This window comes from Peromyscus maniculatus, chromosome 12, assembly GCF_049852395.1.
Source record: "Peromyscus maniculatus bairdii isolate BWxNUB_F1_BW_parent chromosome 12, HU_Pman_BW_mat_3.1, whole genome shotgun sequence".
Taxonomy (NCBI): Eukaryota; Metazoa; Chordata; class Mammalia; order Rodentia; family Cricetidae; genus Peromyscus; species Peromyscus maniculatus.
The window spans coordinates 12,051,391-12,078,822 of NC_134863.1; the positions used below are offsets into that span (position 1 = coordinate 12,051,391).

The 27,432-nt window shown below is 41.1% G+C and overlaps 1 protein-coding gene across 1 annotated transcript in view; it reads left to right on the plus strand.

Moving 5' to 3' along the window:
- The first annotated feature begins 675 nt into the window (after positions 1-675).
- The window catches only part of LOC143268217 (uncharacterized), a 73,558-nt gene continuing 46,801 nt past the window's right edge, over positions 676-27,432 (plus strand). The window contains exons 1-8 of the mRNA XM_076549353.1: positions 676-2,144; positions 4,974-5,044; positions 5,712-5,736; positions 8,923-9,024; positions 15,067-15,134; positions 15,825-15,846; positions 23,834-23,895; positions 24,627-24,651. Coding sequence (XP_076405468.1) covers positions 2,024-2,144; positions 4,974-5,044; positions 5,712-5,736; positions 8,923-9,024; positions 15,067-15,134; positions 15,825-15,846; positions 23,834-23,895; positions 24,627-24,651 — 496 coding nt within the window. The 5' untranslated portion in view covers positions 676-2,023. The remainder of the gene's footprint in view (positions 2,145-4,973; positions 5,045-5,711; positions 5,737-8,922; positions 9,025-15,066; positions 15,135-15,824; positions 15,847-23,833; positions 23,896-24,626; positions 24,652-27,432) is intronic.

Below are 27,432 nucleotides of genomic sequence, written 5' to 3' on the forward strand. Positions count from 1 at the left end.
TACCTCAGTAGTCCCCTTGTGCTTCAGTGGGTATCACATTTCATTCATTAAACTGATCTGAGTCATCACGGATATTAGAGAGCTTATTTAGGAAGAGGAGGGAATGGAACTGTACCAACTTGGTCCTGATCAAGACAGCATACATCACAATGTGGCACAACTTTGTGTCCTGCTGTATGAGTGATCCCACCAAGGTGGGGGCCTCTAGTTTACACCAGTCCTCATGGTTGAAAGATCCTCTGAACATCCTCAAGCTGGACACACTAAGCTTCCAACCATATACTCAAGTTATTTGTAAACCATAGTCTAGAAACAAAAAATACCTTAGTGTAATATAAAAGTTTTTATAGATGGTATGTGATGTAAGTTTTGCAACCCTCTATAGGCCAGATAGGTTTACCTGATCTGCCACTGAATAAGAAAAAGTATGCCCAGTACTAGTTTGTATCACAAAGGACAGAGTCCCAGATCTCTGTGACATCATCGAATAATGTACCCATTAATATAGTCTCTTTGTTACTACTCTTCTCTGTCCTGATTTCAGTCACACGATGTTAGTGGGCAAAACAGCTTTGTAGACATTGCTCAGCATGATCATGACATTAAATATTTTCTTTCCTATTGATTGCAGGCGAAGACCAAAAAACATAGATGTGGTATGTATTGTGGGATCATTTTCCTAAGACACAACTGAGGTAGGAATTGTGAAAACACTGGTTGTATTTTGTGTGATACACCACTGTGATGTAACATATTAATGATTTGAGAATTGTTGTGTTAAATTTTTTTTCTTAGTTTCTTTTAAAGGCAAGGGCCACAGCAAGTAAGTAATCATGGATATTTCTATGGTTCTTGTGTTCAAAAGAAATCTTTTGTTATTTGAGGGTATTGTACTTCAATTCTTGTTTAAATCTGTTTTCCCCCCAAAAGTAGGATGCCTTTTTCACAACCCAATTTCCAGTTACAGATGTGTACATTGAAAATCAGAATACAAGGTAACTACAAAAATGTGTTCAAACCTCATCTCAGATATGCAGGGTCAGTTACATGCTTGTGTTCCTTCATAAATGAGTTAACTAGAACTCAAGAGGTAGTGATGAGGCTCCTTAGCTGTGCATCTTAAGAGCCACTTCTTACCTCATCAAGGGCACAGTAATCCCCGTGGAGAGCTCTGTCCTCTTACATCTGTGTGCAGTAAGGCAGATCGATAGGGATCCCAAACACTGCAGTGACGGCTGTGGTGGTTGGAAGTCCTAGGAAATGTCACTCAGCATGCAGCAGACAGTCACTGCTTTGAATGGTAGAGGAGCACAGTGCTCCTTTTAAGATGACAGAGTCTCACAATTAAATAAAATATACAGAGGAGTAGGATGGATATTTCTAAAATGGGTTTCTCTGGGATCTGGAGAATAGCATGAACAGAGTAGACAACAGAAGCATGGGCCCAAAGAGGAACACAATTTAAGTACATGTGCACTGAGAACTGCAGTCACCACCTGGAGGTTGATGTGTGCTACCTCATTCTCTGAGAATATATTGCTTTTGGGGGCGGGTTTCAGGGACTCACAGTTTGTCCTTATCTATACTGGAACTACCTACTTATGTACCATACTGGCCTAGAAATCACAGAGCATCACCTCCTCTGCCTACAGAGAACTGTTATGAAAGCAGTGCACTCCATATCCAGTGGGAATACATCTTTAAAGGTTGGGTACACTCTGCTCCATGTGTTTTTCCTCTCAGGGTTGGTCAGTGCCTGTGATTTGAAGGTGAGCACTCATTAGGTACATGTATTCAGCAAGGAAACAAACACACTGTCACACTGCCATGAATTTAGGACTTGCCTACACCACCAATGCGGTGCATGCTGGAGTGTGCAGTGCACTCAGTGATGCTCCTGAAACACCACTGTGACTCTGATGATGGTGCCTGGAGAATGGGCATGCCATGGAGTGTACTAAAACAGACTGGTTCCCTCTATTTTCTGCCATGAAACTGACATAACTGTTTCTACTGTTAATGCATGCCAGTTTGCAGAATTAAAAGAAGACTCTTTGGGAAAGGGAAAATATCCCCCAAGGATGCTGAAGTACCGGAAGTCCTGGCAGACACTTCTGGCCATGTACCATCTACTGAAAGAGAAGGTACTGTTGAAATGCACTAATCTCATTGAGTGACATATGGTAGTTGTGGATCATCATTGTATGATAGGAGGGAAAGGTGATGATATTACCATAGTTTCCTGTGTAGATAATGTTGACTTGCATAGTTCCTCAGCTGAAATTCAACCACACGATTTAAGAATGTAATGTAAATTCACCTTTTGCAAACATTGAGTAACAAGAAACAGAGGAAAGGTGAACTCAATCTTGTCTCTGTCACTGTCCCTTCACCTGGTGTAGGCAGGAATAGGTGAGGCAACCTCTCTGTTACTTTCTCCCACATACCGGTGATGTAGATGAACTGAATGTAAACAAGCTCAAGATTGACATGGTCATTGTCAAAATTGTCAAGAGTGAGCACAAAATTTGAAACAGATAACAGCATTTCTAGTCTGACCAAAGGGGAGTGGGTCTCTGGAGTAGTGTGTCACACCCTATGCTTATGGGAAAGAACAGAGACAAGGTCATGGAAGGAGGTTTCTGTGTTCTTCCTTTTCAAAGGCATCATGGTAGCCTTGTCAGGGGTAATATTCTTGGGTTCATCTCTGTCATTTGAAGGCAGTCTTTCAACACTTAGCGCTTATCCCCATTTACCACTACCAAGTGTCCAAGCCTGTCATTGTACTTATTAGCTCTCCATGGAATTTGCGCATAAGGTTCTTTCCCAGTTTGTGTGATAAAATACTATGACCCAAACATGCCAAAGAAGGAGTGCTTGTTTTCCCATGATACCATGAGTATGGTGTGCATATTTGCTGAGAAATCATAGATACAGGAGCCTGAGGCAGAGGTCCAGTGCAACAGAAATAGAGAAAAGGAGTGTTTCTTTATGCTCAGCTCACCTTCTCCTTCTACAGTCATGGATCTCAGTCCAGAAGTAATGTACTAACAGCTGAACCATTTGCTACCTCAGTTAACCTTGTCAAGGTAATGCCATAGAGGCATCACCAGAGCCCTGACCTATCAGTTGACTCCTGAGATTTGCCATCACCATGCCCATAAACAGTGGTGATCAGTTTGGGGTTTCAATCTATGATAAAGCCAGTCTCTGGTGAGGGACAACCTACTCCTGGGCATTCAAATATACATTTGAAGTACTTACAAAATGGTCCTGGTGGTAAAGAATGAGCAGATCCTTTTCCCGGCTCCCTGGGGACATTGGTAGTAGTGCCTACTAGGTCCTCTGTGGACCATTTAGTCCCTCCTTGTAGGACATCGCAGACTGCTAAGTAGTTAGCAGGCTTCTCTAGCAACACTAGCCTCATTCTTACCTTAGCGATGTCCTGATAAATAGAAGCCTCATGTGTGTCATTAGCTCTAAGCAGTCTATGTTCCTTAACTTTAACTGGCATTCTGTGTAATTTGAGTCAAGGAGGGTTATAGGGTGATATCCTTCTTTGATCCTTTAAATTAATGGATGACATAGGGAGAAAGGATCTGCCCTCTGGATGATCTTTGGTGCTCTTAGAGGCATCCTTGCCTCAGCCTCCAATATGCAGAGACTGAGTTTGTGAGCTTCCCTAAAATACTGCCCATGTTTCTCAGAATAAATTGTATGGACAGGAGAGGATCAGTTCTCTATGCACCATAATGTGTGTCTGTTTCTTACGCTGTCAGTACTTGAGTCTCCCACTTTGGCGTGGTCTGACCTGTCTCTTCTTTCCTGGGGACATGAGATTATGCTCTAAGGAGTCTCTCTTCTCTAAGTGGCTTCCCTGTCACTTCTTCAGTAGACTCACAGCCCAGGCTAATCAGAACTATGTCTGCTCCTCTAGGATTCTCTCATTCTACAGATTTTTTTTTTTGCTCTCTATCATAGACTATAACTGTGGATTCAGTGTGTAGTGCCTGCTTCTGAGCTGTGTGTGACAGAGAAACAGGATTCCTCTTCTAGTCACTCCCTTTCTGTCTCTCTTCTTATGATTTCCTGCCCCTCTCCTTCCCCAGCCACTTCTCTTTCATAATTGCCACAGAAGCTTATGTGGTTCCTTCTTTGTGTTACCTTATTGTGGGTTCTCCGTACTGCAACACATTGTCCATGCAATGGGTCCTAAGTCCCAGACATGTCCTTATTCTCAGTCCTGGGTGTTCTAGGTCTTTCTGTAATCACTAAATGTCAGTTTCTCACAAAGCTCATGAGACTGAAAAGATCACTGGTAGAGAGCAGAAAAGACCCTTTTCAGAAAAACATGCCTGGAAAGGCAGTTGAGTCTCTAATAAAAGTGTGGATCAGACCTGTACTACAGGTACATAGGTAAAAACTTCACCTGAAGCTGAAGAGAGTAGCCATTGCCCTACCCTGAAAGTCATCTCAGGGACTGATTGTACTCTGTGGTTTTTATCATAAGATTTGTTATAGGGGACCAGTGAGATCTTAGCAGTAAAGGCACTTGCTGTAAAGACTGAGATCAATACTTTGAGCCTGGAACCTACATGGTTGACTGAGAGAACCAGGTACAGAAGGGTCACTTCTGCTGGATTCACTGCCAGCTGTTGAGCCTCTCAAACAGAATACGTATAAAAAGAAATTTTTGAATGATTCATTTCATCATTACACCACATAATAGATGCTTTTTCACTGATTGAGATTACCATTCCCTACAAACAAAAAAAATCTGCTCCTCATTTCTCTCCAGAGCTACTCTCTGCCTTTATTTCTCTTCCTGGAAGACAGTCCTGCAACAACCCAACCATATTGTTCATTAGGTTTAATAAGATGTTCCAAGTCCAGTTGCTTTTACTCACATCAAGCAAAGATGCCCTGTAATAATACTAAGTCCCGTGAGCTGAGAGTCGCTTCCTTTCCCCTAGTGTCCCCTGAACCTACCACCAGTGCGGCCTCACCCCACTACAAGCAACACCGACCAGTGACGACTGTGAGGGTAAGAGGGACTTTCATTTCTCTGAGGTAGAAAGGTTACCTCGGTGGTCCCCTTGTGCTTCAGTGGGTATCACATTTCATTCATTAAACTGATCTGAGTCATCACGGATATTAGAGAGCTTATTTAGGAAGAGGAGGGAATGGAACTGTACCAACTTGGTCCTGATCAAGACAGCATACATCACAATGTGGCACAACTTTGTGTCCTGCTGTATGAGTGCTCCCACCAAGGTGGGGGCCTCTAGTTTACACCAGTCCTCATGGTTGAAAGATCCTCTGAACATCCTCAAGCTGGACACACTAAGCTTCCAACCATATACTCAAGTTATTTGTAAACCATAGTCTAGAAACAAAAAATACCTTAGTGAAACATAAAAGTTTTTATAGATGGTATGTGATGTAAGTTTTGCAACCCTCTATAGGCCAGATAGGTTTACCTGATCTGCCACTGAATAAGAAAAAGTATGCCCAGTACTAGTTTGTATCACAAAGGACAGAGTCCCAGATCTCTGTGACATCATCGAATAATGTACCCATTAATATAGTCTCTTTGTTACTACTCTTCTCTGTCCTGATTTCAGTCACACGATGTTAGTGGGCAAAACAGCTTTGTAGACATTGCTCAGCATGATCATGACATTAAATATTTTCTTTCCTATTGATTGCAGGTGATGACTATAAGACATAAATGTGGTATGTATTGTGGGATCATTTTCCTAAGACAAAACTGAGGTAGGAATTGTGAAAACACTGGTTGTATTTTGTGTGATACACCACTGTGATGTAACATATTAATGATTTGAGAATTGTTGTGTTAAATTTTTTTTCTTAGTTTCTTTTGAAGGCAAGGGCCACAACAAGTAAGTAATCATGGATATTTCTATGGTTCTTGTGTTCAATAGTAATCCTTTGTTATTTGAGGGTATTGTACTTCAATTCTTGTTTAAATCTGTTTTCCCCCCAAAAGTAGGATGCCTTTTTCACAACCCAATTTCCAGTTACAGATGTGTACATTGAAAATCAGAATACAAGGTAACTACAAAAATGTATTCAAACCTCATCTCAGATATGCAGGGTCAGTTACATGCTTGTGTTCCTTCATAAATGAGTTAACTAGAACTCAAGAGGTAGTGATGAGGCTCCTTAGCTGTGCATCTTAAGAGCCACTTCTTACCTCATCAAGGGCACAGTAATCCCTGTGGAGAGCTCTGTCTTCTTACATCTGCCTGCAGTAAGGCAGATCGATCGGGATCCCAAACACTGCAGTGACGGCTGTGGTGGTTGGAAGTCCTAGGAAGTGTCACTCGGCATGCAGCAGACAGTCACTGCTTTGAATGGTAGAGGAGCACAGTGCTCCTTTTAAGATGACAAAGCCCACAATTAAAGTACAGGGGAGAGTGGGATGAATAGTTCAAAGTCGATTTATCTTAGATCTGATGTATTCCTGTAAGTTTTGGAGAAAAGCATTAACAGATTAGACAATATTGGCATGGGCACAAAGAGCCACAAAATTTAAGGACAGTGTGCACTAAGATTTCCAGTCATCATTCATTTAATGATCTGTGCTGCATCATCAATCCAGCAATTCATTTAAATTTTATTTTTTTAATTATTATAATTTTATTAATTTTGATATATTTATGCACCGTATTTCATCTTATTCATCCCTTATATCTCTTACTGTTCATAGATCCTCTCCCTTTTTACATTTTTCCAAATTTTATCCTTAAAAAATAACTTGCTAGTCCATTTTATGTTAAACATATATGCAAACATGTAGGGGCATCCACTGAACCTGGGATAATGCTACAGGGACAACACCTTTAATTAATCTCTCCCTCCCTCACACAGAAGCCATAAATTACCAATAGCTTCTTAGTTAGGGGTGAGAAAGGTTTTTGAACCTCTCTTCCCTACAAACCACACTGTTGACCTCTTTGATCTTATATGGGTCCTATGCGAGCAACCAACAATATACTTGTAAAGGAGAGCTGGACAGTGAGCAGTAAGGCTACTTCCTGTCATGGGTAGTTAGACTCCATGTTGCCTATTCCATTTTTGCTCTTGGTGCATTTACACAGGCAGCAGGGAAGAGTGCCACTGGGCATCATTCTATCCACATTGGTGGTGTCTACATGCTCGGGCTCTCACCAGTGAGCTGATGTGTTAAGTGGCGCTCTTATGGTGATTGGCTTAGTACATGCCTATCGTGTCTAAAAACCCGAGTTTCATCCCAAGTACTCAATGTAATGTACCCAGGATTACACAGTCTGTAATCTTTGATTTAGAGTGGTAGATTCAAGAAAGTCATAAGTTCAAGACCAGCCTTTTCTAAATAGTGAATTTTAGGCCAGCCTGGGTTAGAGGCCTTTTTCATCAACAAAACATAACAAATAATCAATGAAAAAACAAAAATAATAAACTGAAATAGAAGATCTGTTGATGGAAGGAGAGTGTATAGAAGCTGACTCTGCCAGTAACAGGTTGACTGAATTGCAGAGGTTGGCCACATGCCCATATATATGTATGTGATTAGCACAAATTGAACTTGGTGAATTACTTAGGGAGACTAAAAGAGCACAGAGCTGGTAAGGAGTGGAGAGATATGAATGGAATCAAGAGAGTTAGGGTGATGAGTGGAGATGAATATGATCAAAATACATTTTATGGAATTCTCAAAGAATCACATATTTTATTAAAAACGATGAGGGAACAGTGAGCAGATAAGACGCACTGCCATGCCTTGTGCAGCCACTGCCTTCCTCTTATCTCTTGGCACCTCGAGAGTAGTTACACCATGAAGCACTAGACCCCTTTTCTTGTCGGTTCATGTTGAGGGTTTATACAGGGTTGGCCAATTTAAAGGAACTGTTTTTTTTTTGGTCTAACGTTCATGTGACAATTTCATTTAGAATAACTTAGATTCTGAGTCATCACAGAAGGCACAAGCATAAGTCACCTCTCAGTGTGGGTCCTTGATGATCAGAGTCACTTGCTGAGAGGTACCTGGTAGGATGAAGATGTTGGAGAAAGGCTGTGTTTACTAATTCAGAGACCTTCTACAACTTATTTTGGAAGAAATACATAATTGGAGTCAGGGATCAAAGGCACAGCATCTATCTCTTTGCTTATATCTGGCAGGGACTTTGATCAGAGCATCATGGATATGCCTAACATGGTACCCAAGGTTAAAAAGTTAGAGGAATACACAGCTGCTTACCTTCTGAACCTACTTAAAGTGATACCATATGTCCTGCATGAGCTGTGAAATATCCCGGATAAGAAAAGAATGAAATTAAACAACCACTGGTCACTGTTGTGTAGCACACTAAACACTTGCTCAGGATTCAGTCATTCTTGTCTAATTGAATTGTTTTTACATTTCACAAACATCATAGAACACTTGTACAATCCATGTGCTTTTCCTTAGGGTTTAACATATCTTTTACACCGATAAGACTCCTGGGGGTCCTTATGAATTTTTAGTTCACTGGTGCAAAGATGTGATCACAGCGGGATTGCATAGATTTCACTGTGTCATGATGCTCTAACTGGGATTTGAACGCTGCGTATCAGTCACCACACCAACGTAACATAGTCACATTGCTCTTCCTTCTCTATTGTCACATCTGTACTAATTTAGACTTTACCTACATCATGTGACCATAATAGTCTTTATCTACATCATCATGTGATGCATAATTAATTGGACACTGACACAGTGATCTTCCTGAAGCACCATTCTAATTACAGTGACTTACCTGAAAATAAATAAGGAGATCAAGTGACAAACACTCAACTATTCTAAGTTTCCTCTGTTTGTCTGCTGTGAAGCTGACATAACTTTCCCTGTTGTGACTGCATTCCCTGTTTCTGCAGTACTAAAGAAAAGGACCATCAAAACAACCGTGATCCCACTTGATACAGATGGACCACAAATCATCTCCGGTACCTCCAAAGAAACATACATTAAAACAGAAGGTACTGAGGGAATTATGTTCAGTTATGTATAATAGATGCCCTTTATACTATGCACTATTTATAAATCTATAGAGACGTTTTGCTGTAGTTTTTAGTGTGTAGATACTGTTAATTTATCTAGCTTATCTGTAGAAATACAACCACAGAATTTAAATAGGATAAATAGGTTTAAAGGTTAAAGGTAACCTTTGCCTTTCATTAAGTAGTGGTAAACCATAGGAAACCTGAGACTTTCCTATGAATGAGTATGGCTTCACCTGGGGTAGGCATGAATGACTGAGCCACCCTCTCAGTCACTTTGTCCCAGACATGGATGATGCAGATGTGGAAAGTCTCAAGAGTGATCTGTTTAATGTCCAGAATCTCAAGAATGAGGATGAAATTTGAATTAGATAAAGGCATTTCTAGTCAGGTCCATTGGGAGAGAGCCCTAGGCATGGTCATCTTAGACCTTGTACTTGGGAGGCCAAGGGAGTGGGAAAGATCAGCAAGGACACAGAAACCTGTGTGCTTTTCCTCTTTCCAATGCATAATAGTTAACACTGGTAGGGTTAAGGGTGCTTTGCTCCTGGTTCTGTTATTTAAAGACTGTATTTCCAAGAACACATAGACTGTTCTTCCTCTGCCACTCCCAATGCACAAGCGTTGGAATGTTGTTATACCTCTCCTTGGAAATTTTGTTAGGATTACTTTCCCAGAGGCAGTGGGCAAAGAAAGGTTTAGTTTGCCATATAGTTTGAGTTTGGAGTCCATAATTGGGAAGCAGTAGAGGCAGAAACTTGAGGGAGACTGACCTTGCAACCAGAGCCCAGAAGCAAAGAAAAATGAATGAATGTACTCTCCTGACTTTTCTTACTTTTATACTGCCCAGAATCCCATCGAAGGGAATGCTCGTACCCATAGGGAACAGCTCTTCTCATCTAACTTAATCTAATCAAGATAAACCCCAAGGGCATGCCCAGAGGACACAGACCTCATCAGTTTGACAGCTGGGTTTCAGCATCATGGAGCCTATGAAGTGTTGTTTTTCACTTTTGAGTATAACCTGTATCAGGGCCAATTTATCTATAGGGAACAACTTTCTCTCCTTACCAGGACCCATAGGTAAATGTCTTATAGTGTGATCCCAATGATGCCCGAGAAACAGGTTCTCTCTCTTTTTCTCCCAGGTCTTGTAGCAGCACTTCATGGACCCCACAGGGTGGAGTGGCTAAAGAGACCCAAGAATGGCTTTTTGTTCTGTCAAAACCCCAAGGCTACAATGTCCTGGGAGTAAGGGCTCAGTGTATGACTTTAGCTCTTTTATTTCTTTTTCTTTTTTTAGTTTCTCAAGATCTCTGTGTATTTGCCATGACTATCCTGGAACTTCTTTGTAGACCAGAATGGCCTTGAATTCATGGAGATCTGCCTGCCTCTGCCTCCTGAGAGCTGGGATTATAGGTGTGCACCTACCACCTGGTGACTTGAACTCTTTTGTAGGCAGTGTTCCTCACCTCAGACTGACATACAGGATGGCCGAGACAAGGGAGATTAGAGGTCTGACATCCATCTTAGATCCTGAACTCTAGCACACACTTGGCCCCATTTCAGAAATTCTTGGTTTAGCCTTCAATATTGAGAACATTCAACATTCAGTTCCTAGGACTAAAGGACTATAGGCACTTGGGTATCGGCTATCTTGGCACCTATCTGGTCACAGGGCTGTGTCTGTCCTCTGTGCTGTCACCATTTGTATCTTTCACTTGTTATAGGCTTTCCTGACTTGTCTTCTTTAGGGGAAGGAGTTCATAATCTCAGAAATGAGTTTCCTGTGTCTTCCTTGGAGCCTCTTCATTAGGCTCGAGGCCCTTGATCCCCACAAGTGTGTTGGCTTCTCCTGCATTCTCTCATTCTTTAGCTGTGTTTGGCTCCACCATAATAGGCAGTGTTTGTAGAATTAATGCATTGTGTTACTCACTGTATACTCTGGGTCTCCTGCTTGTGAGTAGTGTGTCCTACAGAGCCCCATGACCCCACCTCTAGCCGCACACACTTCATATCCCTCGTTACAGTTTCTTGCCCTTTATCCTTCTCCAGAAATTTCCCTATTTCCTGGGTGCCATGTTCATTCTGCGTTCTGTGCCTGGCTATCCTTAGAGTCTTGGAGGTTCTTTTCCACTAATTATTTAGTGCCTGACACTGTATAGTAGAACACACTGTCCACAGAATATAGCCTAACCCTCTGGCATGCTCCCATACTCAGTCCAGATAGTTCTTTGCCTTTTGTATTATCTCTAATTATCTCTTCCTCACCAAACTCACCGGACAGGAAAGGCCATTGAGAGCAAAGATATCAAATCTTAGTAGTTTATCTGGTTCAGTCCTGGATCTGGTAGGCACAGCTAAAGGGCTCCTGATGCCTAGCTGTATGGCATGGATATGTGAAGAGAGAAGAAAAGGCTGGACTCAGTCAGCCAGAGGAAGTCCCATAAACAGGGCAAGACTGTATATTAGAAGAACAATAAACCCAGAAAAGGTTGTCCCAAACCTTAGGGATTGTAAGGAAGAAGGTGAAGGAGTGACTGGCATGTGGTCATCACATTGGCCCTCATGAAACTCTCAGTGCTATGACACAAATTAGGAAGGTATCTTGTCTGAAATTTGACCCAACACTCCACTCTCTCTCCACTAGTAACTGGGCTGGAGGCAGCCTGTCCTGTACAGAATGCCTCTTTTGCATGGGAGGACAGAAACCCCACTGAGTTATCTCTCTCCTTATAGCTTTCCCTAAATGAAGTAAAATGAAGGTGCGTATCCTTGACATTGACCTTGTGAAAAAAAGTCCCTACTTATTTTTGTTGTATTTGCAATTTCCTTAAAGACTTGTGCCAGCTGTACAAAGCTTACATGTATACTACATGGCCTAGAAATATTATGAAGTTAAGATTAAAACATACATGCATAATTTACAGGCCATTATCTGTTTTGGTTTATTTCCACAAAATATGTATGAAGTATGATAAAATCTTAAATTTGATCATTATTTACACACTTACAGGCCATATGGTGAGTTCTGTTTGAGAGATTTGCAACCAAGATCAACATACCATTTCAAATAGCTTTATAAGATTTATCATTGAGGTAATTAATGGCTCAATGAGAAGAATACTTACTGAAAAAGCAGTAGATCTGAGCTTGAATCTGCTCACACACATACAAAAAAATTGGACAGAACTGTTCATATTTGTAATCCCATGCTGTTGAGTGAATGGACCGTAGTATTTCTAGTGCTTGCTAGCTGTCATCCTATCTATGGCATCTGTGAGAGACCCTGTCTGAAAGAAAGGAGAAAGGGTGATACATCATGGTATGCCATGCCCTCTTTTAGCTCTCATATTTTAATTGTCAGGCACTTACACACACACACACACACACACACACACACACACACACACACACACGATACAATTACCTGAAATACATTTTACGTTACTGCAACAGTCTCATAACCAACTTCTATTACTATTGCAATAAGGTCAAGTATTTCAAACATATCGTAAAATCCTTGAGATTCTAATCACAAAAGTTGTGATCGTCTGTGGCTTTCTCATATAGTTCCTTGCTTCTAATATACATAGCATTTCAGTTGTTGGCCTTAACCCTTAATTTCACCAATAAAGCTGCCAGACCACAAGGAGCTTAATATTAACAGAAAAGATTTTAGGAAGTAGAGTAGTCTATATGTGATTTTTACTTCATGAAAGGTCATATTCCTAGCATCTTGAATTTTCAGGTTACTTATACTTTGCTTAATTTAAATTCCCTTCCCCAAAAGGGAAGGGAGAAATGTTGTAACTGAATTATAGTTTCAAAAATTAAAACGGGGGTCAGAATCCCCTTCTCCCTGAAATCCAGGTGTGCTGTCTTTGTTTTTTGTTTTGTTTGTTTGTTTGTTTTTTTAACTTGTCACAAACCAGAGTCATTTGGGAAGAGGAAACTTCCATTCAGAAAATGCTGCCACCAGATTCACCCATAGGCAAGCCTGTGGTGCATTTTCTTCATTGATGATTGATATGTGAGGGCCCACCTCACTGTAGGCAGTGCCACCCCTATGGTGGTGTCACTGAGTGCTGTAAGAAAGTAGGCTGAGCGAGCCTTGGTGAGTAAGCATCACTCCTTCATGGCCTTTGCATCCTCTCCTGACTCTGTTCTTACCCTGTTCAGTTCCTGTCCAGAGTTCCCCCAGAAACTGAGTGTGAAGAGAGAATTGTATGCTGAAATAAACTCTTTCCTCTACAAGTTGTTTATGATCATAGTGTTTGGTCACAGCAATAGAAACCCTAAGTAAGACACTGTGTAAACTATTAAGGAGCATGGGATTATGTCATTTGCAGAACATAGATGTAAGTGAATATACTTGCCATGTTAAATGTCTTATGTTCATTGAAAAAGGCAAGTCCCAGGTAATTTCTTTCATTTGAAGGACTAGGTTTTTATGTAAAAATAAAATTACATATGTGTATATGATGTGAACAAAGTAAAGGGAACTAACGAGATGGGAGGAGAAGGCGGTGGTGTGGGTGCAGTCTTACATGCAAGTGCTCTTCTGAGAGTGGTACACTATGTGATGGTACACTGTGACTATACTGTGCCAATTGAAAAGGATATATTTCTTATTCTGACTTCTGTCCAGTGTTACCTTTAAATTTGAGACATATGTTAATTTTGCTCTTTTTTGTGTGGTAATTCCATAAATGTTGGTACTTGATAGTTGATAATATCATTGTTGTCAGCTATACCCAAATTGACTGTTTCCCAATTGCTCTACTAACTCAACATTGAACTTAAATTTCTGGAATTTTTGATTGATTCTTTCACATTGTACTTTGGATGAATTCTTAGATAATGTGAATTTGGAAGGTGGTTCCATGCTTCCTTTCCTTCTTTCGTCATGACTTGCAGAGTTGTGTTACTATGTACAGTTGTCTCAGTATTTCCTTAGAATTTTTTCCAGACTCCTTAGCACCAATATCTGAAACTAATCAAGCCCTTATATTACACTGTGTCTTATAGGGCTATAACACATACATGTTCTCCATGCTCCTTAGAACCCTGTAGAATACTGACAATACTCAGCACAGTATAACAAAATATAATACACGATATGCTATACTTTAGGGAATAATGTACACACAACATAGGCAAGAATATTTTCAGATATGTTCATCCTAGTAAAATTTCCCAAGTAAAATGGATACATTAGCATGGATCATAACTAGTGATAAATTCTGAGTCAACATATATGGATTGGTGGAGGTTGAAATAGATTTGAGACATGTGCCTCAGGAAGTATCAATTGTTCCCTGCTTTAAAACAGGAAGTGACAGTATTTTGTTGCTTAATCATAAAGCTTCTTTTATTAGAAAAGATAGGTTGGATCAGTGCATAATGACTTTTTCAGCCCAGCCTGCTGACCTAACTGCAGTTGAATCCCACAACTCACATGGTGAAAGGAGAAAACCAGACCCCTGAAGAGCTCCTCCTAACTCCACCTGCACACAGACACACATGCATGGTTTCCTCCAACCAGAATAAATGCAGTGTGTATTTTGAAAGACTTATTTACTTTCATGCAGTGAAAGATTCTTCCACATTGATTTAGATTCCCATTGTCTAGGAAGCCAAAAGTTCTGTTCCTCATTTCTCTTCAGTTCTTCTCTTTGCCTTAATTTGTGTGACAGTAATATAATCCACAGTTCTGGAATAAGCAGAAAGCAAACCATTCCTAACACTTTGGCTGGCTCTTAAGATTCTGTTCCTTATACTGGATCGCCTTGCCCAGCCTTATTGCAAGGGGGGTGCTTAGTCCCATGGCAACTTGTCGTGCCATGATTTGTTGACACCCACGGGAGGCCTACCCCTTTCTGAACAGAGAAGCAGAGGAGGAGTGGATTGGGGGGAACAATTAGATCAAGTCACATATGCTAGCCACATAGACTTCTATACATCCCTGGAGTAATTAAAAACAATACCATGTGTTGACGTTACTTTCTGTCTTTTTAGAGATACACGAAAACTCCACTACATTTTCTTCTAGAAAACAGGGAGAGCTACCCGTGATGATGGTGGAGGTAAGACTGCCTTTCCTCTCAAAGTAATATAAAAAGTTACTTTGTCCCTTACATTGTAGTGGATATGAAATTCAGTTAACAAAAGCCAGGTGCATCATGGGTTAGCTCAGGGAGAAAAGGAACTGGAATTGTGCCAGCCTGCTCCTGACTGAACTGAACATAAAAGTATGCAGTGCCATTTATCACAGTTTGTGTGAGAGGATAGTTTCTCCTGAAGAAAAGGGTTCCTCTTTAGATGCGTGTATAATTTTCACTCAGAAGTTGACAGCCACTTCTGGTTTCTAAAATCTTGATGCAGTTTATGTTCTACTTATGTTCCAAAGTTTCTGGGTTTCAGCATGGAGATGTTGAGTGGTAAGACTTCTACTGCATGAGGATTAGTGTAAATAATTGAGGCCCAGCTGGAGGAGGAATTATCTCACAGTCAGGTTATAAAGATGCAGCTTGGCTTAGGGAACATTCAGCAGAGACCAAACAAATTAATTTGGCCTTTGAACCAGCAAAAGTGGGAATGGCACAAACTATAGAGTCCCAGTTCTTCTGGGACATTGTCACATAATATACTAACACATAGGACTCTTGCCCATTTTGATTGGCATCATACTATGTCAACATGTGTTCTAAAGACCCATGTAAACAGAATTTAGTATGACCTGTGCCTCAAACTGTTTTCTTTCCTTTAAATTTCAGGTGGAGTCTAGAAAACATACCAGTATGTATTATAAAATCTCCTTGTTAAGACACATTTTAGAAAAGTATAATTACTGGGTATCCTCATGTCTAATGCACCACTGTGATCTAAGCCACCTATAGGGAAGAACTTGGATTTTGGTTTTTAAAAAAAAGTAGTACCTGAAGTTAAAAAAAAAAAAACTGGGGTTGTCTACTGTCACTGGATTCAGATCTGATCTCGTTAGATTGTTTGAGATGTTCTGTACCAGGCTGTATCTAAATCTGTTTTTCCCCAAGATAGGTATCCTGATTACCCAGTCAAATCTCCTGTGACAAACTAATGAATTAACAAATTAGGATGAAAACTTTACCTACAGTATATATGTTCAAAGCCCATTACATGTGGTACATTTATTTGTTTGTGTGCTACTCTATGGAAGAATAAACCATGGCACAGAGGTAAGTGATGAGGCTGTTCAAGAATTGATCAAGAAACATTTCGTAGCCCAAGCACTTAGTAATCCCTAACTTCCAGCATCCCAGCATCTGCCTTCAATAGGTCAAAACTGCAGAGATCAGGACCCTGTAGTGACTACCACAGAGGGGAAATGCCCAGGGCATTACTTCTCATCTACATACAGACATTCCAAAGAATGAAAGGTTAGAAAGCCCACAAGCTTCTAGTCAGATCAGCGCTTCTGAGAATGGGAGACAGACACTGCATGGGGAGATGGGGCAGGGGTTTTTCACTTAGGCTTTTGCTATACATGGCTTTTTCCAGTATTCTCTATTGTCACGTTGCCATGAATTTAGACTTTACCTACACAGTCCATGTATTGCTTAACTGATTCAGTGATCCTCCTGAAGCTCCATTCTCACTCTGTTGACTGTACCCGGAAACAAGCCGTCAGATCAAATGGACAAACACACAGTTGTTAGGTTCCTCTGTTTTTCTGTCATGAGGCTGACATGACTCCCTGTTATAATGCATTCCCAGTTCCTGAATTCTTAAGGGAAATTTGTCAGGAGCAAGCTGTTGCCCCTCAGGATGTGGAAGGATCTCCCGTTCCTGAAGTAGCACACAAACAACACCAATAAAAATGGAAGGTGCTGTGGGAATTCCATAATTCTGTCCAATTGTGTATACTGTTGCAAATTATTTTCTTTCATATATAAATCTATAGAGAAGCTTAAGACTTTTTCCTATGTAGAATAATACTAATATATCTACGTCTTCAATGTATATACAACCACAGAATTTAAAATGCATCTGATGTCACCTTATTCAGTAGCATGAACTGGTGGAAACTGAGGCTCATCTTGTATGCATCAGGGTGGTTTCACCGGGTGTAGACAGGAATGGGTGAACCACCCTCTCTCATACTTTCTCTCACATGTGGGTGATGCAGATGGAGTAGGTCTGATGTTCCTCAAAGTGACCTGGTAAAGTTCCAGCGTCTCATGACTGAGGGTGAAATTCACCTTAGATAACAGTGTTCCTGGTTTGATCCAATGAGCAAGGATCCAGGGGTGGTCATGTTACACATTGTGTTAGAGGATCAGGGAGTGGGAAAGATATCAATAAGGACAAGGAAAATGAGAGGGGGGTGTCCTTTTCCTCTTTCAATGGCACAGTGGTAAGCAGAGTCTGGGGAAAGTGTACTTTGCCATTTGAAGACAGTATTTCCCAGGACATTACTCCTTTTTCAAGGGTTGCTTTTTAAAATTTAATGTTTTCCTTTTCTTTCTTGAAAACTTATACAATATATTCTGATCTTGGTTTCCCCTTCTCCATCTCTTCCCAGATTCTCCCCACCTTACCACCCATCCACTATCTTTATCTCTCACTGTAGAAAAGAAACAAGCAAATTAAAAAAGAAAACCAATATATAATCAGTGTAAAAGCACAACAAATACACACACACACACACACACACACACACACACACACACTCACACACACACACACTCAAAAAAGCAACATAAAAACACCAAATCAGAAACTATAATATACTTGTAAAAGACCAGTAAGATTTTAAAAATGCTCCCCCAAAAGCAATATGAGACCCAAAAAGTCTACAAAACCATTAAGTATGTTGTGTGTTGGCCATCTACAGCTTGCATGCTTGCATTGGGTCTACCCTTAAGCGTGGTTAATATACCTAATGAGACTCTATTGGAGAAAACTGATTTTTCCCTTGAGTTTGCCAATGAAGATAGCTTCTTGGTTAGGAATGGGAGCTCCTGTTCACTTCCCCCTTTGATGTAGGAAGACACATCTTTAATCTAGATCTTTTGAGCTGGGAAAAGACAAGCAATTGAGGCATGAAGACACATGCCTTTAACTGAGAACTTGAGGCAGGAAGCCACACTTTAATCCAGCCCACACCTCCTGCTGGAAGCCTATATAAGAACATGGAAGAAGGAAGCTTTTGCTCTTTGCCTGATTGTTCTGGTCTTGTTAACAAGTGCATTCCTTCACTGGCATTACAGCCTATTTCTTCCAAAGATCCAAATTAGAAGTGGGTCTTCCTACTTCAACTTAAGAAAAAAATTCCTCACAGATATGCCCTCCATTTTGGGGGGTTAGTTCATTCCAGATGCAAACAAGTTGGCAAGCAATAACCATCACACCTTCTTAAGCAATAATGCCAAGAAGAGTTCATTAGTCATCCCACCTCAGCTAACCTAATAGATATAATCTCACACTTCCATGCCCAGTATTGGGTATCATCCAATTGACTGACTGTTGAGATTCACCATGATTGTGCCCATGAAGTATTGAGTTCACTTTGTGTACTAACACGATAGAGCCATTCTGTCTGGTGAAGGACAACATTCTCTCTTATACTCACAGAAACCTGTAGATGATAGTCTATTGTAGGCAGAGTTTCTCTGGGTGCTAGCAGCAGCTTCATAAAAACCACATTGAGCTTTAACATAAATTATAAATGTTTACCCAATAGCTCAGGCTTATTACTAACTAGCTCTTACAACTCATTCCTATTAATGTATATTCTCCCATGAGGCTTAGCGCTTTTACGTCTATCCAATTAGGTATGTCTGACTCGTTCTGCATCTGGCTGGCAACTCCTCTGACACCACCCTTCCATATCCCATCATTCTCAATTTGGCTTTCCCACCTAACTTTTACCTGTTCAGCTATTGGCCATTTAGCTTGTTTATTAAACCAATCACACCAACATATATTCACAGTGTACAAAAGGATTATTCAAGAGCAGTCTAGCAGTTAGGGTCCAATGAAGCAGGCAGAACAGAGCCCTTCCCTTTCTTCCTTCAGGACTTGTAGCAGTCCATGCATAGTCCTCTGTTCACTGTTAACTCCTGCTTCACGTGGCACCAACAGGGTAGAGTGCTGGGTAAAATGGATGTTTACTCTGACAGAACTACCACGTCTCCTATATACTGGCAAGGAAAGGACTAGTGTTAATGGGTAGCTCATTTCCAGCCTATGCACCTCATCCTGGACTGCCATGCAGGATGACTGAGGTGTAAAGAAGGTCAGAGACGTGTCCTTCATCCTTGAGCCTCTGACCTTATGAGTGAGCAGGGATCTGATCTCTGACCCCTACCTTGGCTCTTTTTCATGCATTCTTGATTCTGATTCCAAGATACAGATGGTGCCTTAGGAAGTTCCCATAAGCTAATACCCATGTTCCAAGAGCTGAAGGACATGAGCAATTGGGGATCCACCTTCTTGACACACATCTTGCTACAGGCTGTGTCTGTCCTCTATGTTTTGTATATTTATGACTTTCTCCTGGAGTATCTGACATGGTGGTCTTTGGGTGGAAATGAGTTCATATCTGAGGATTGTGTTTCCTCCAGGCTCTCATCTCTTTGGTAGGTTGATGGACTTTGATCTTTACAAGTCTGTCTGATCTTCTGCATTGTCTCATTGAACAACTCTGGGCTTGGCTCCTTCTCACAGACAATCTCAGTAGCCTTAATACATTGTGTCTCCTCTCCTTAAACTCAACAGTTATTGCTTCTGAGCAAGGTGTCCCTCCTAGATCTAGGAGCAGTCTCTACCCCCATTATCTTCTTCCTCCCTTATCTGGTGCATTCCTCTGGGATCATGGGTCCTGTAGACACTGCACCTGGTAATGCATCAAGGTGTGTGATATCCTTTCTACCTGGGAACATTGAAACATTGCTCAAAAGAATGCCCAACTGAGTCTCTTATGTCCCATGTCTCTTTTATTCCATAATTTTCTCTCCCTCACTAAGCTCATCAGAGTCACAAGACAACTTGGAGAGAAGAAGACAAAACAGAAACCTTCTCTGGAGACTGCATGCCCAGAAAGACGGTTGAATCTTAATAGGTTATCTGACTCATGCCCTTGCCTTGTGGGTAGAGGTGAAACCTTGCTGTTGAACAGCTGATACACTTGAATATGAAAAAAGAGAGGGAAGAGTTGAGTCTAAAATCAGCTAGGAAAGGTCTCCTAATCAGATTAGTGTAAAAGAACAACTAAATTACATTAAAAAAACCTGAAAAAGTTTGTCCCAAAATTTATGGAAAGTGACAAAGCCAAACCACTGACTTTTGATGGTCAATTTGGAACTCTCAAACACCTAATGCTCTGACCCCAATTAGTGCAATGTCTGCTAACTTCCTTGACACTGTGTCTACTTTATACCCGTCTGTAGCTGTGCTGCAGGCACCCTCATGTACAGACACCCTCATTTTGCATGGAAATGCAGAAGCCTCTGAGAAGTGTCCACCTTTAGTGCTTTTTTGAAGACAAAACACATGGCCTTCACCTAGGCCTTGCCAAAAATGTACGACTTCTGTGCATGGATCTGGCTACCACTTTATGTCTGAGACTAAGTGGTGGGATGAGTTAAGGGTCCTGGGTGAGCTTTCAAAAGATGGTCCTAGTATTGGCCTCCATAACCTGTTTGGTGTGGCATAGTCACACAGGGTGAAGAGTGAGTATCATGGGTCACAGTCAGCAAAAGGGCTGACACATGTGCTGCCTTTCTGGGTCTGGGCCTGCCGGTGGGTAGAATGGAAGGAGAGAAGTGATTCAGACTCATAAGAGAGTTGATAAATCTGCCTGGGTCTGGGCATAGAGAGGCTTCATGGGTGGGCAGCACATTATGATAGAACAGGTTTAGAATAGGTTTAGAATACTCCAGAGAGCTGGGTATGGGGCACTTACCTGTGTCCATACCTGAATTGGCATTAGGTTGAGGGTCCCTCATAAAGCTAGGCAGGAAGGACAATGGAGGATGACCCCTGCCAATACCACCACTGAGGGATCTGACACTAGGGGATCAGAATGGAGGGCAAGTGGTAACTGAGTGTGTGGACTAATGCAGGATAGTGCATACCCTCCTCTCGCATCCATGTGCATGAACACTTACCTGCAGCCAAGCAAATGAATCTAATCCACACCTATGATCAAACCTACACTCACACATGCACATTCATGCATACCCATGAACAAGAAATCTGAATGGCATGTGGCACAATTGCAATAAATTCATAACCATTTCTGGTTAAAGATGTAGTAAAGTCAATTATTGCCAAATATCATGCCACCATTGGGAAACTTAATCACTTGCATGATTTGCTTGTATTCCCAGATCATTGCACATTGCAGAGATTGTTGATTCCTTGGGTCTCTATTGCATTGGAACTGATTTATGTAACATTTCACTTGCTCAATTTGAGTGTTTATTTCACTCATAAGACCGTCAATCATTAGAAAGCAATTACCTACACAATATTGAGAAAATCTAAAGTTCTCGTTGTTGGTTTAGCTGATTTTATGAACATCACATGAACCCACTAAAATTGATATACTTATGATATGAAATGGATACATAAATATTGTCTCCTTCTGAAAATATGAAATAAAGAAGCAAAATACATTAAATATATAGATTTCCATTAATGAAATGAAATGTTTAAAACTCCTCTCCATGTCCTTTGAAGAATGGAAATTATCATTTCAACAATGCTTGAGTTTGCTAGACAAATCTTTTTAAGAAATTTTTTATTCATTCCACATATTGACCACAGATACCTCCTTCATCCCTTCTGCTCTGCCTCTAGCCTTTCCCCACAGCCTACCACTCATCTCCTCCTTCAAAAATGTATGGCCTCCCATGGAGAGTCAGCAAAACCCAGAACATTCAGCTGAGGAAGGTCCAAGCCCCACACCCTTTCATCAAGGCTGTGCAAGATGTCCCACATTAGGCAATGGGCTCCAAAAAGCTAGCTCATGCTCCAGGGATAGATCCTATTCCTACAGTCAGGGTGCAGTGAAACACACCAAGCTACACAAATATCTCACCCCCACCGAGGGCCCAGTACAGTCCCATGTAAGGCTCCACAGCTGTGGGTCCAGAGTTAATGAGTTCCCACTAGCTTGGTTCAGTTGTTTCTGTAAGTCTTCCCATCATGGTCTTGATGCCCCTTGATCATAGAATCAATCTTCCCTCTCATCGACTGGACTTCTGGAACTCAGCCTGGTGCTTAGCTCTCTGCATGGGTTTCTATCAGTTATTCACTGAAGGCTCTATGATGACAGTTAGGGCTTTTCACCAATCTGATCACCAGGGTAGGACAACTCAGGCACCCTTTCCACTATTGCTAGTAATCTTAGCTGGGGTCATGCCTGTGGATTCCTGGGAACTTCCCTGACCAGGTTTCTCCCTATCCATACCATAATGTCTCCCTCTATCAAGATATCTCTTTCATTGCTCTCCCACTCTGCCCCTGTTCCAGTTCCACCATCCCATTCCCCTATGCTCACATCCCAGACAACTACCCTCCATTGTCCCCCATAACCCCCAGTTCACTCAGGAAGTCTCATCTATTTCCCTCTCCCAGGAATTCCTTGCATCCCTCTTAGGTCCTCCTTGTTACCTAGCTTCTCTGGTATGTACTCACTCATAAATGGATACCAGAAGTAAAGAAAAGGGTAACCAAACTACAACCCACAGCTCCAGATAAGATATACAAATATTTTAATATTTGCATATTGATGTTATTCCTTTTCACCAGCCTCACTGGTTATGTTGATGGACAATTTTTGCATCCAACTGAACTTTCAGATGTGCTAACACCTGCTGAATGGATGTCACTCTGGATTCAAAGTTGCCTATTTCATCTTTCAAAATGGTCTTTGCTTCTCCTAGTAGTTCATGGGTTTTTTCTTGAGAGTGGCTAATGAAAGCACTCTCATATATCACTAGGCATTTATCTGCCAACATTCTATCGTTACACATCTTCTAAGTCCTGGAGTTTCTTTTGTATTTCTAGTTCTGCTCTTAGCTTGTGATTCTCTTCCTAGTCCGTGCAAATTTCTTTATGTTTTTTGATCTTGGAGTAAAATGCTGACATCCTATACAGCTGCTTCCTTCATAGTGATTCTCTTCTTTCCAAGTTGAGAGTTTCATGTGAGACTTTTACTACATAAAAGATTGTATTCCTGCCGTCCTCATCTGTCAACTCTTACCTGAAATTGGAATGATAAAAATTGTAAACACACACACTAAAGTTTAAACACAAGTTTGGCCACAGGGAAGGATAAAATTCTTCTTTCCAAGGAAATCGATGCCTTCTCTAAGCCCAATGACCTGGATTTGAAACTCAGAACACACCTGGCAAAAGGGGAGGAACAGATCCCACAAGCTATCCACTGACCTCCACACCCAAAATGAGACTTCACAAGTGGCCCTAAACAGAATACATGTGAAAATGTTAATTTAACAATACACAATCAAAGACAGATTATTTTATGTTGCTTTGGGTGTCCACTGTCTAGAAATGCAACAAATCTCTTACTCATATCTCTCCTGGTCTTTCTCTGCTTTAATTTCCTTCAAGGGAAGACGGTTCAGCAGCTGCCCAACCATCCTGTTCAGTAGGTCTAGTCACATGTCCTAAGTCCATGCACTTTTACCCACATCAAGCAAAGATGCTACATAGGTAGGAAGCAGGACCAAGAGCTGACAGTCTGCAAGCTCATGACTTTCTGTCCCCCTAGGTTTAACGGAAAATGATGACACACTTAGACCAGATGGCCGCACAGAAGAAAATCCCTTGGAGGTAAGAGGGCCTTTTTCTCTCTAAAGTAGAAAGGTTACTTTAGTGATCTTATGTTTCAGAGGATATCCCACTGAACAACAAAACTGAGCAGGCATCATGGGTATTAGAGAGTTAGCTTAGGAAGGGGAGAAGAAGAATTGTACCAGCCTGTTCCAAACTGAATAGAGCATCAAAGCATCCAGTGTTAATTATCAGTCTTGTGAGCAGGCTTTTTCTTCTGGAGAAAAAAGATCCTCTTAGATAAAACTTAAAGTTTTGGTTTAGAAGTTGTCAGGCACTTCAGATCCCCTCAATTTCCATGCAGTACGTTCTACAACAGTCATATGGAGCAATCTTCCTATGTCCAGTGTAGGGATGCTGAAGGTTAGACTTTTAACACGTGAGCATTAGTGTAAATAATTGAGGCTACATTGTGGCAGGGTTAATTTCATAGCAGGATCATAAAGATGCTCCAGCATGTTGCAGTGTGGCTTAGGGAACACGCAGCAGAGACCAAACAGATAGTGCCTCTTGATCTGGTGTGGGAACCAGCAAAAGTGGGAAGGGGTACAAGTGAGGAACACCAGTTCTTTTGTGACACCATCATATATACTAAAGCAGAGTCTTTTATTTGAAGACTCTTTCCCACTTTGATTGGCATTATATCATGTTCATATGTGTTTCAATGACCCATGCAAACAGAACTCATCATGACCTAGGCCACAGACTGTTTTCTTTCTTTTATGTTTCAGGTGCGTTGCCGCAGCCAAAGAAGGAGTATGTATTATGGAATCTCTTCCTTAAGACACCCTTTACAAATGAATTTTATAAATACTGGGTATCCTTATATCTAAGCAGCCACTGTGATTTATGCCACCTATTGGGAGCATTTGGACTGTATTTTTTTTTTTAAAGTGGACCCCTAAGTTAAAAAAAAAATAGTGGAGGCATTTGTCCATATGCACTGGATTCAGCTATGATGCCTGTAGTTAGTCTGGAATGGTGTATACCAGGCTACATCTAAATCTGTTTTCCCCAAGATAGGTATCTCAATTGCTCAGTCCAATCTACAGGGATAAGCTGTTGAATTACCATATTAGGATACACGCTTGACCTAAAGTATATATGTCAAAGCCCATCACATGTAGTACATTTATTTGTTTGTGTGCTACTCTATGGAAGAATAAACCATGGCACAGAGGTAAATGATGAGGCTGTCCATGCAGATCAAGAGACCTTCTATAGCCCGAGGTCTTGGTAATCCCTAACTTGCAACATCCCAGTATCTGCCTTCAATAGGTCAAAACTGCAGAGATCAGGACCCTGTAGTTACTACCACAGAAGGCAAATGCCCAGGGTATTGTTTCTCATCTACCTACAGACATTCAGAAAAATGAAAGGTTAGAATGCCCACAGGCTTCTAGTCAGATCAGTGATCTGAGAATGGGAGACAGACAATGCATGGGGTGATGCGGCAGAGGTTTTTTCCCTTAGAGTTTTACAGTACAGTACAGTACTGATTTGGAACACACACACACACACACACACACACACACACACACACACACACACACACACAAACAGTTAGTTAGAAGAGTAGCCATGCTTTGAAAGAGGGCAAGGAAAGGTTTATGGGTATAGAGGAGGGTTTTCATTGAGAAACAGGCGTGGGAAATGATGTCCTTATTATAGTATCAAATAGGAAAGAAAGATTTTTTAAAGAAATAGTTAGATATGATTGTTTTTGCTTTCTCTTATATTTCTTTTGTCATGTTTGGTTGTTTCTTTCAGAAATTTTTATTTCAAGTGGGAGACAGATAGGGAGTGCATCCAGATGAGGGGGGGGTTGGGAGGAACTGGCAGGATCAGGGGGAGATGAAACTATAATTTAGGAATGTTGTATGAAAAAATCTGTTTCCAACAAAAGGGAAAAAATGAAAAATTAAAAAATTCTCTCATGCAAATTTAAGATCACGATTTTAATAGAACAAAAATAAATGTAATATATATAAAAATAATTACAAGATTTAGTAAATAGACAACATTAGCATGAGCACAAAAGAGACACTCATCTAAACAATAATATCCACTAGGAACTCCAGTTACCACGTGTCTCTGGATCTGTGCTGAAGCATTTTCTTAACAGAAGGACGTTTTTTAAAGATATATTTATTTTCATTTTGGGTATACAAGTGTTCACCTGCATAAATGTATGTGCACCATTTGTAGCTATGATACATATGCAGACTCAAATTAGCTGTATGGTTTCTAGCAACTGGAGTTATAGACTGTTTTGAGCTGTTTTTTCTGTGATAGAAACCAACCAGACTTGTGTCCTCTACAGGAACAGCAGGGGATGTTAACCTCTGGTCTCCTTAGCTCCTGGCAACAGGTTTTTAAATGTGAGCTAGACTCTGGGCTCCAAGGGGACTTCTGCTCACTGGTAGTCAGTGTCCATACTGCCTGTGAGTGGAAGCACTAGGGGGACCACAGGCAGCAGGTAGGAGTGAGAAGAGCATCGTTATTTGCAAAATGTTTTCTGTATATTTGCTCAGGCATGTGCTATGAAGGCCTTTGGCAAAGAAGAGCTAGTTCTTGAGAGAGAATGTGGTTATTGCATACCTACCATTTCTAAGGCCTTGGGTTTGAGCTCCCAGTATGCAAAAGATGTGCTGTGGTTGTATAGCTTTATAAACCTCCTTCAGAGGTGCCGATGGGAGAATTTTAAGTTCAAAGTCATCTATTTCTACAAAGTGGCATTGAGATCACTGTGGGCCAGAGACCGTTTCTCTGAAAAAAAGTGAAAAGAAAACAACAGAGGGGAGTAGGACTTCGTCCATTGCCCATGTGTCTGTGTGTGGGAAAAGATTCTGGAGAAACAGAGCTTTCATGAAGCATAGATGAACAGCACCTTGCAAACTCACATGTAGCCTGTGTAGACTACCATTCTTTTAGCTGAACTCAGTTCAGACTGTCCACACAGTTTCAGGGGACATCTGTCACCTACAATGGCACCAGGCTGCTTTTCCAGCCTCTTCCTGTAGAGGGTTTATCCAGGTTTGGTGAGATTAAAAGAGTTTCCTTTCCTCCCATCCTCCACGTGACAGCTTGGTTTAGATTGACTTGGAGCCTGGAAGCATTGGTATCCTCCCAATTTTGTTCCGGAGGTTCAGACTCAGTCACTGAGAGGCCGGTGACAGGTTGAGGATGATAGAGGAAGGTGCTGTTTACTGATCCAGGAATCCCACAGCTCATTTGGGAGGTAGCTCACACTTGGAGTCAGGGACTGCCTGCAGAGCATGTCTCCTGTCAGTTGTTTCTGTCAGGAGAGGTCGTCACTGGCACACAAATGCAGCTGTTACTGCTCCATTGTGTGAAATGTCACAAGTTTTCAAAGCTTCTTACCTTCCTACCTCCCATGGACAATGCCATACATTGTCCATGAGATGTACTACTATATAAGGGGCAGTCAAAGAATGAAGAATAACAGTTCTCCAGTGTTCTAGAGTAAATGAAACAGTTTGTCTGAATTCAGTTACTCCTGTGTAGCTGAAGTCT